Source organism: Mandrillus leucophaeus, unplaced genomic scaffold (assembly GCF_000951045.1).
Source record: "Mandrillus leucophaeus isolate KB7577 unplaced genomic scaffold, Mleu.le_1.0 Scaffold83, whole genome shotgun sequence".
Classification (NCBI taxonomy): Eukaryota; Metazoa; Chordata; class Mammalia; order Primates; family Cercopithecidae; genus Mandrillus; species Mandrillus leucophaeus.
Genome location: NW_012109030.1, coordinates 5,485,632 through 5,496,232, shown reverse-complemented (window position 1 = coordinate 5,496,232; position 10,601 = coordinate 5,485,632). Strand labels below are relative to the sequence as shown.

Sequence of the window (10,601 nt, the reverse complement as noted above, 5' to 3'; positions counted from 1 at the left end):
GGTTTTTCTGTTTTCAATTTCATTGATTCCTGCTCTTATCCTTATATGTTCTTTCCTTCTGCCAAATTTAGGTTTAATTTGCTCTTATTTTTCTAGTTTCTTGAAGTGAAATGTTATATGTTTGATTTTAGTTCTTATTTCTAATATAAGCATTTAATGTCATACATTTCTCTCCAAGCTACATTCCACAAATTTTTGGTATGTTGTATTTTTACTTCAGTTAATTCAAGATGTTTTCTAACTTGCCTGTCTTTGACTTATGGACGATTTAGAAGTGAGTTGTTTGCTTTCCAAATATTTGAGAATATTCTACATAATCTGATACTGATTTCTGGTTTAAGTAAATTACAGTCAGATAACTTTGTGATTTTATTTTTTTTTAATTTAAAGTTTGTTTTATGATAAAGTTTGATTTATATATGTAGTATATCTTGTTGAATGTTCCATGTGTACTTAAAAAGACTTTGTGTTCTGCCATTAGTGAGTAGAGTGTAAATTAGGTAAAAACATAGTATCATTCAGGACTTCTGCATCCCTGCCAATTTTCTGTCTGCTTATTCTATTTGTTACCGAAAAAGGGGTGTTGAAATAACCATCCAAGTATAATGTTGGATGTGTCCTATTTTTCTTTCAGTTATTGCCTCATATATTTTGAAGCCCTGTTTTTAGATAGGTATACATTTAATATTGTTACTTCTTTGTGGTGAATTTATTCTTTTATCATTATATGACAGTTCTCTTTTTCATGGATGTCCTTGTTCTGAAGTTTACTTTGTCTATTTATATTCATTTTTCTTTGGTTAGTATGCATGATACTTCTTCTCCTATCCTTTTAACTGACCTTATATATATCATTATATTTATAGGTGTTTCTTATAGATAGCATATATTTGGACTGTAGCTTTTTGAAATCCAGTCTAATAATCTGTATGGTTTTACTGATATATTTGAACCATTTACATTTGCTCTAATTATTATTAAATAGTGGGCCTAATATTTTATTAGTTGCTTTGTGTTGATCTCTTCTGTTTTTTTTTCTCTCTTCACCCTTTCCTGCCTTCTTTTGTGTTATATGATATATTTAATATTAAATTTAAACTTTTTCTCTGACTCTGTCTACTGACTCTTTCTTTTTTTGTGTTTGTGTGTGTGTTTTTTAGGGATTTATATAATACCTACCACTTCACAGCCTTTAAGATAGTATTTTATCACTTGAAGAAAATCTGAAATTAAGATAGCATTTTATCACTTGAAGAAAATCTAAAAGTCCTATAACCAAATAGACTTGTTTACTGTCTCCTCTTCATAGTTTTTATATTTATTACATCTACATACATAAAACATCATTTTAATTTTTGCTTTCAACAGTCATTCTAATTATAAAGAAGTTAAGCAGAGACAAATCATCTGTCATATTTATCCAGATATTTATCATTTCTTTAGCTCTCTCTTTATTCTTAAAGTTCCAAGTTTTCTTTTTCCATTATTTTCCTTCAACCTGAAGGATTTCCTTTAGCATTTATTTTAGAGAACATTTTCTGCTGATAAAGTCTTTTTCTCTCTCTCTTTTTTCCTTCACTGAGAATGTCTTTATTACCCCTTTATTTCCAAATGTTATTTTATTGGATATAGACTTTCATTGGATAGAATTTAAAATCTTTAAGGATTTTTTTTCCGTTGTCTTCTGGCTTCCATCATTCATGATGAGAAATTGGACTCATTTGCGTCGCATTTTCCTGTAGAGGGGTCATGTGTTGATTTTCTTTTTTTTTTTTTTTTTTATTGGGGGGGAAAAAAAGTCAGTTTGTTTGATGTGTTTCTTAGTAATGGAATTGTGGGGAAGAACAAAAGCGGGCTCTGGGACTCACATTGCTTTGGGGGAGGCTAAAGCTTCCCAGAATCCCTTGTCCCTCCCCACTTTGGGCACTTAGGGGTGGGGCTGGGGAGTGAGAGGGACAAGGCAGGGAATGATTGATTAAAGCTAACGAGCAGACAGAAGGCACTGGTGGGTCATATCTCGGGCCTGGAAGAGGGAGGGCGTGGGCCAGGCCCCATGTAACACCAGGGGCTCCTTGGCATCCAGGCTTGGCCTCTAGTCCTTTCCCTTCCCTTTCTTGGCTTTGGCCTTGGCTTTGGTCTTGGGGGTGCAGGGGTTGGTGACGCGGATGGTCTCCTGGCACTGGGCATTGTAGCGCGCCTTCTTCAGGGTGCCTTGGCGGACTTTGGTGCCTGTGCCCCCATCACACGCACCCCAGTTCTCAAACTTGTACTTGCAGTCAGCTCCAAACTCCTTCTTCCAGTTGCAGGGCACCCTGCACCGGATGCGCTGGGTCTGGGCCCCGCAGGTGCCCTCGCGGAAACCCACGCCGCAATCCTTGCTGCTGGGGGTGCAGGGCCCCCAGGCCCACTCCGCACACTCGCTCCCCGGGCCGCCCTTCTTCACCTTGTCTTTCTTTTTGGCCGCTGCGGAGGTGAGCGCCAGCAGGGCGAGGAGAGTGAGAAGGAGGAAGCCTCGGTGCTGCATCTCGCTCGCTGCCCGCGCTGCTTCGCTCCCTCCCGCGCCGGGCCCGTCCCGCTCCGGCCGCCGCGGCCCCTTTTGTCTCCAGAACCGCATGTGTTGATTTTCTCCGGCTAGTCTCAAGATTGTTTTTCTTTATTTTTGATTTTTGGCAGTTTCATTATTGCGTGGGTGTTCTTTTCTTTGAGTTTATTTTGCTTGGGATTTGATGAACTTCTATAAGGAAGTTTTCAACCATTCTTTCTTTAAATATTTTTTTCTGTACCAATCTCTCTCTCTTTCTTCACTCATTGTTTGACTGCAGTGACATGAATATTAGATCATTTGATATTGTCCCAAATATCTTTGAGCTCTCTTCACCTATTGTTCATTTTGTTTTCTCTACGAGATCATTCTGTCTTCCAGTTTGAGTCTTTTTGCTGTCATCTACGTTTTGTTGTTTTTACCCATCTAGTGAATTTTTTAAAAAATTTCAATTATTGTACGTTTCAAGTCTAAAATTCCAATTTTTTCCAAAATTTTTACTTCTAAAAATGTCTGTCTTTTCATTCATTTCAACAATGTTCCCACTTACTTAGGGAGCTGCTTTACAGTGGTGTCTGATAATTCCAACATCTGAATCGTGTGGGGGTTGGCATCTATTGATTATGTCTTTTCTGTTTGGTTAGTATGATAAATAATTTTGGATTATATCCTGTGTATTTTTGTTTGTTTGTTTGTTTGTGTTTTTTTTTGAGATAGGGTCTTGCTCTGTTGCCCAGGCTGGAATGCAGTGGCGTGATCTCTGCTCACTACAACCTCCGCTTCTCAGGTTCAGGCAATTCTCTTGCCTCAGCCTCCCAAGTAGCTGGGATTACAGGTGCCTGCCACCATGCCTGACTAATTTTTGTGTTTTTAGTAGAGATGGGGTTTCACCATGTTGGCCAAGCTGGTCTCAGACTCCTTCCTGACCTCCAGTGATCTGCCCGTCGTGGCCTCCCAAAGTGCTGGGATTACAGATGTGAGCCGCTGCGCCTGGCCCTATATCCTATGCATTTTAAACATTATATTGTGAGATTCTGAATCTTGTTAAAATCTACTGGAAAAATTTGAAAATTTTTTCCTTTCCTTTTTGTTTTGTTTTCTTTAAAAAGCGGATAGTCAACCAAATCAGGCTCAGAGGGCAAGTCTGTCCTGCCTCTTGTGAGTGATGGTAACGGTATCAGTTTAGTTTTCAAAGCCTTTGCTATGCTGTTTGTATCTGCCCCACATACACACTTTTCAGGAGTTAGTATGGGACTTGCGTGGTTCTTTAAGTTGTAGTTTAATTCTCAAAGCCATGTTTCTTTGGGTGTGTTTTATGCATGAGCATATCCTGGGTGAGCCTGGGACTTGTGCTGATGTCTACACAGATTTATAGGATCTCTTTTTGAACTCTCTTCTCTCTGGGATTTCTTTCACACCCTTGATCTCAGGGGTCCTTTTTCCCAGGTCTCTTGTCAGAAGATGGATGTGTCTGAGAGCTTTACCCTCCCACACCACATACGTGATTTTGCTATTTTGCAGTTCTTCATAACTGGGGCTGGCCTCAGAGCAAAGCAAGAGAAAAGGAAGATAAAAATAATCAGAGGCCGGGTGTGGTGGCTCCAGCCTGTAATCCCAGCACTTTGGGAGGCTGAGGTAGGCGGATTGCCTGAGCCCAGGAGTTCAAGACCAGCCTAGGCAATGTGGCGAAACCCCATCTTTACTAAAAATACAAAAATTAGCCAGGTGTGGTGGTGCATGCCTGTTGTCCCAGCTACTTGGGAGGCTGAGGCAGGAGGATTGATTGAGCCTGGAAGGTTGAGGCTGTAGTGAGCCATGATCATATCATTGAGCAAAACCCTATCTCAAAAAAAAAAAAAAAATCAGAACCTCACCTCTAGTGCCAGCTACTCAGAAGGCTGCGGCGGGAGGCTCGACTGAGCCCAGGAGTTTGAGAGCAGCCTAGGCAATGTAGCAAGACCCCATTTCTCAAAAATAAATAAATAAAATCTCCCTTACACTTTCTAGACCATAGAACCCTTTTATTCCCACTTTCGTTGACCAGGGAGAAGGGTTATTTCTTGGGATTTTAGGGGCTTATATTGCCTAGCAATAGTGTAACCTCGTGACTAGGGCTGGCCTTAGAGCAGGGCAGGTAGAAAGTAAGAGAGAGAGAAAAAAAAAAATACCTGGGCTCTTCCACCTGACTCTACACTTTCAGGGACTGCTTGTCTCAGTCCTCTGGCCAGAAAAAGGGGATTTTTCTTGGAATTTTGGTGTCTTCTTCCAGGGTGCAGTTCCTTGACTTGACTTGCTTTTTTATTTTATTTTATTTTATTTTATTAATTAATTAATTTATTTATTTTGAGAGGAAGTCTTGCTCTGTTGCTTAGGCGGGAGTGCAGTGGTGTGATCTTGGCTCACTGCAAGCTCTGCCTCCCAGGTTCAAGCGATTCTCTTGCCACAGCCTCCTGAGTAACTGGGACTACAGGCGTGTGCCACCACGCCTGGCTAATTTCGTATTTTTAGTAGAGTCGGGGTTTCACCATGTTGGCCAGACTGGTCTGCAACTCCTGACCTCAAATGATCTGCCTGTCTCAGCCTCCCAAATTGCTGAGATTATAGGCGTGAGCCACTGCACCCGGCTTTGACTTGCTTTTGGATCAAAGTCAAGAGATAAAGGAGGAAAATTAATCCAGGAAACTTACAATGGATATTTCTTCAACTTTTGACTTCTCTCTCAGTCTCCCTGATACTGTTTCCTTTGCAGAACCTCAAGGAGTTGGTTTTTGTATTCTCTGCAGAAATTTAACCTGTAATTAATGGGAGGCATGGGTTTAGTAGGCTTGCTCCATCTCGGCTGGTCCTGCATGTCGTATGTCCCCGCTATTTAGAACAAATAGTAGCATAATATTTTTTGGCGCTCGATTTTTAAAAACTTTTTTATTTGGCCATTAGTAGCAATGACAAGTCAAATAACAGTTATCTAATTCTTACTAAGGGCCAGGCATTGTTCTCAGCATTATCCTTATAGTAACCCATTTAATCATCGCAATAACCCTATTAGGTGGGTGGTGTTAGTCACATTTTAGAGATGATGTTACCTCCTTGGAGGAATTAAGTCATTTGCCAGGGTCACATAGCTACTTAGTCAAGGAATGATCTAGGTTGTGTGGCTCAGAAGTCCACAGACATAACTACAATGATACAATAAGAGGAAGCATGTTAATATCTTAACACTTGACTGTCACATATTAGCACATGCTAGCTAGAAAAGTGCCTCAGCGATGAATGTACAAGTCACTTTCAGAATGAAGTGCCTGGTTAGTGCCTCACATTGATCATCCTAAAGTAAGAATTATATTCATTCTACATGTAGGAAATCTGAGAAAATTCACGTGGCTTGCGAAAGAGGTGCCAATAGAATTCTATAGTACAGACAAGCGTGATTTCAGTGACTGCTGCTGTCCTTTCTGGAAGGTGTGGTACATTTGTAGGCAGCAAATCTTGGAATAGTAGAATCATAGGTGATCAGAGTTGGAAGAGACTCACGGGGTCTAAGCCCACCTCCTGATTTTAACAATCACACCCATCATGGGTAGGGAGGCACCATGTCAAAGGTAAAATGATTTGTGAGTGTCAGGTGTTATAGATAAGGAAACAGCTCTAGACAGGTAAAGTGATGAAATCCTCACTTTTTTTTTTCTTTTTCTTTTTGGAGACAGGGTTCCTTTCTGTCACCCAGGCTGGACTGCAGTGATATGATCATGGTTCGTTGCAACCTCAAACTCCTAGGCTCAAACAATCCTCCTGCTTAAGCCTCCTGAGTAGCTGGGACTACAGGTGCATGCCGTTACACCTGGCTAATTTTCTTATTTTTTGTAGAGATAGTGTCTCACCTTGTTGCCCAGGCTGGTCTTGAACTCCTGGACTCGATAATGTCTCCCCTTGTTGCCCAGGCTGGTCTTGAACTCCTGGTCTCAAGCAGTCCGCCCGTCTTGGCCTCCCAAAGTGCTGAGATTACAGGTGTGAGCCCCTGTGCTTGCTCTCTCATCTTCACTCTCATCGTCATAGCTGCATTTGTAAGGCACAGATGTCCCAAGCGCCCTGCAGGGCACATCTCTGATGTTAAAAATCACCCTGCAAAGTAGGTAGCATAATTCTCAGTTTTTTCATAAGAGGGAACAAATACTCAGAGAGAGTGGACCGCCTTCCCAACCAGGGTGGCGCACTGGGGTCAGGGTTCATGGATTCTTCTTTACTGAGGACGTCTTACCTATGGGTACCCGCCATGTGCGAATGGTATGTGTAATCACCATGGAGTGTCTTGTCCACATTGGCACAGTTTTCTGGGTGCAAAGGGGCACTAGGAATAATTATACTGGGATTGTCCTGGCAAATTGGGACAAAGGGGTTCCCCTCCCTATGAGTCTGTATTTCTGGATTGCATGATTTCTATTGACCATGAGTTTGCTTGATTTAGATGACATACGTGCTGTAGATGGCTGGTGCTTGTGAGTGTTTAGTAGCGGGTCTGTGAGTCTGTTTTCTCAGGTCATAGAGATGAACCACACAGCACTGGGTGGTCCCTTACTCCGTGTACAGTGGCCACACACAAATTTTGTTCGTGGTGGCTGAGCAAGAAAGTCTCTTTTAAGCAAATGTAATTTAAAAATACAAGTGCTGGGAAAAGTCATGAAGAAAGCCCTTAAGGCAATATATATTATAATGAATTTTTTTTCCACGGCTAGATACCCATGAGCCTTTCAGGATGAATATGATTAAATATGGGCAAGAATAGATAAGAAGCCTTTTTTTCCCATATTACACTGGGATGAATGTGGATCTCTTGTCATATACTTCATGGAGGTAAGGTTTTGGAAATGGAAACAAATGTGAATTTTCTCTTATAAACTCATGAAAAAGACATTAAGCCAACTGGCCACCCCGTATGAAGCTCGATGGTGTGCCTGTGATATACGTAAGCATACAATGTTTACTGTGATTCTAAGGGAGGGAATAGTATCCCTGCTCTGTGTAAGCGGAAGCTGCCATTCAGGGTAGTTAAGACATTTCCCAAATCTGCGCAGCTGATGAGCTCTGGTGTTGGGATTTGGATCAAGGTCTGGCTGGCTCCCAAGGCCATGCATTCCTCAGCGCTGCCCCCGCTGAACCCGGTGGCTGTTGGCATCAACACAGGAACACAGTGAGGCTGCTCCCTTCAGGCTGTGAGTGGAGAGGCCCAGACAGGCTGAACTCTCAGATGGACATGAATATCTTGTTTGGGGAAAGCACGGGACTGAATTACCTCAGTGTTGTAAGCAACTGGGTCTTAGGCAAGCCATTCTTCCTTTCTGGGCCTCAGTTTCCTTTTCTGGGAAATGAGGTGGTTGAACTTGATGATCTCTGAGTCGTCCAGGTCTGACGGTGATCTTCCCATTCAACATGGTAGATATTTTGGTGGGAACAGTCAGCTCGGTAATTGACATGTTAATAGTTTTGGTTTGTGCAGTCTAACCAATGGAGAAGCGCGGAAGTCCTGTTGTGTGTTTTGTGGGGTCTTGGAGAATTGACGGGGGTTCCAGGAAAGTCTTCCCATGGCCTCGGGGTCTGGGGAGGCAGCAGCAGTTCCCCTAGTTTCTGCCAAGAACTAGTTTTGCAGTTTACTTTTTTAGACCCCTTTCTTTCTGTTTCATCATTAAAATTGGAGACTGAGATAATCAGAAGTTGCGATTAGGCCGGGTGCGGTGGTTCACACCTGTAATCCCAGCACTTTGGGAGGCTGACGTTGGAGGATCACTTGAGGTCAGGAGTTCGAGACCAGCCTGGCCAACATGGTGAAATCCCGTCTCTACTAAAAATACAAAAATTAGCCGGGTGTGGTGGCGGGTGCCTGTAATCCCAGCTACTCGGGAGGCTGAGGCAGGAGAATTGTTTGAACCCCGGGAGGTGGAGGTTGCAGTGAGCCGAGATTGTGCCACCACACTCCAGCCTGGAAGACAGGTGAGACTCTGCTTCAAAAAAAAAAAAAAAAAGGTTGAGATTGTCCAGGATAAGACTATTAATTTGAGCACAGGCTTCAAGGACCCTTCATGTGAGGCTTCTCCTGTAGAAAATAAAACAGGCAGCGGATACCTTCACGAAGTTTTTATTCGCATCAGTATTCTTGCTTTGAGCATTCACGGAGAGTCCATCACAGTTTGATGATGGCGTGCTGATAACTTGTCTTCAGAAATATGTAGTATATATTAAGGACCTAGTTAGGCACACAGCAAAGCTGGCTCCAAGAGGCTTCCCGGAGTGCATTCATCTCCCTTCTGCCCTGTCCTGAAATGAGATAGTGGTTGCCAGGGACACATGGAAATTACCAACGTCAGAAGGTTCTAGTGCCCGGACCTTACTATGTGTATCACATTTGCTTAAACAAACTGTCTGTGAACAAAGTCCAATTATTTGGAGCCAAGTTACTGATGATAAACATAATGATTACAGTGTCTACCATCGTGAACCGCCACAGAGCAGGAGAGACTCCAGGGAATCATCGCAGTGGAACGGATCCAAACCACGCCTCCCATTTTGCACAGAAAGAGCGTGGGATGGTGCTCACTCCTTCGAGACCCAACTTACATGCTCCAGTGAGAAATACAAAATGCAAACTAATTATCACTGAGGAAATAAGACGGAAAACTGCCGTCTCCTGACATTGCCTGGCCTTTCTCTGTTTTCTAAGCAATAATGTTCTCATCCTGTTCTCTCAGGGTTGGTCACAAACTGGAAAATTGCTTTTGCTGGTCCTCTTACCTGGGTGGTTGATATGGCAAATAACTGCTAAATGATGAGGCCAGGGAATTAACAGTAAAGTCGAAGGAGATTTTCTGTCTCTAATTACAAAGATTTATAATCTAGGATCAGAGAATTCTCTCGTAGTAAATTTCTAACAGGTCCCTTACCAGGCTCTTCCCAATAAAGGCTTATTAGAAATACTACACAGGGGAGAGTTTTGGCTAGCCTAGCCCATCATTTCCAGTTGACAGCCCTCTCCCTGGGTAGGTTATTGAGCAATTAAATCATTGCTATAACAGAAAAAAAATCTCATTTTTTTCATTTATAATTAGAAAAATTTATAATTGGAAACTATAATTTCCAATTTATAATTTTCTTAATTTGGGAGTTTGTCTCCATTCCTTTACTCCACAGATTCATATTGACCACTTGGCCAAAAGATTCCTGTTTATCTTTTTATTTTCAAGACTGACCTTTCTGGAAATCAGTGTATCAAAGAGGTATTTGCATTCCTATGTTAGTTGCAGCACTGTTCACAGTAGCCAAGGTTTGGAAGTGACTTAAATGTCTGTCGGCAGATGGATGGATAACGAAAATGCGGTACCTATGCACAGTGGAGTAGTATTCAGCCATGAAAAGAATGCGGTCCCGTCATTTTCCACAACATGGATGGAACTGGAGATCATTGTGTTAAGTGAAATAAGCCAGACACAGAAAGACAAACATCGCATGTTCTCACCTATTTGTGGGATCTAAAAAGCAAAACAGTAGAACTCATGAAGGTAGAGAGTAGGTGGATGGCTTCTAGAGACTGGGAAAGGTTGGAGAGGGGGGTAGGTGGGAAGTGGGGATGGTTAATTGGTACAAAAAATAGAAAGAATGAATAAGACTGTTTGATGGCACAACAGGGTGACTACAGTCAATAATAATTGTATATTTTAAAACAACTAAAAGACTATAATTGCATTGTTTGTAACACAAAGGATAATTGCTTGAGGGGATGGATACCCCATTCTCCATGATGGGATTATTACGCATTGCGTGTCGGTATCAAAACGTCTCATGCACCCTGTAAATATATACACCTACTATGTCTCCACAAAAATTAAACATTAAAAACATGTTGAAAGACTGCCCGTTCCGACTGCACCGCTTTGTGTGGTTGGCAGTGGTTGGTGTTCCTCTGCACTGAATCAGCTTTCCCTTCCATCGTTCATCTGGCTGTGAGATTATCTGAATGGAAGGAGGTGGCTCGTATGTCACTCCAAGTACCATCTCCTGGTTATTCCATAATGTG

At 42.1% G+C, this 10,601-nt stretch overlaps 1 protein-coding gene across 2 annotated transcripts; it reads right to left on the bottom strand.

Moving 5' to 3' along the window:
• Positions 1 to 1,763: 1,763 nt before the first annotated feature.
• On the bottom strand, positions 1,764 to 2,608 carry LOC105530554 (midkine). 2 transcript variants are annotated; one of them, XM_011968145.1, is made up of 2 exons: positions 2,444 to 2,524; positions 1,764 to 2,287 (listed from the first exon to the last, which is right to left on the bottom strand). In XM_011968145.1, the coding sequence occupies exons 1-2, from the start codon at positions 2,522 to 2,524 to the stop codon at positions 2,093 to 2,095; spliced, it is 276 nt and encodes a 91-aa protein (XP_011823535.1). In that variant the 3' UTR covers positions 1,764 to 2,092. The 2 variants fall into 2 exon arrangements, with proteins under 2 accessions (XP_011823535.1, XP_011823534.1); XM_011968144.1 differs by having other exon boundaries at positions 1,764 to 2,608.
• Between the last annotated feature and the right edge of the window lie 7,993 nt (positions 2,609 to 10,601).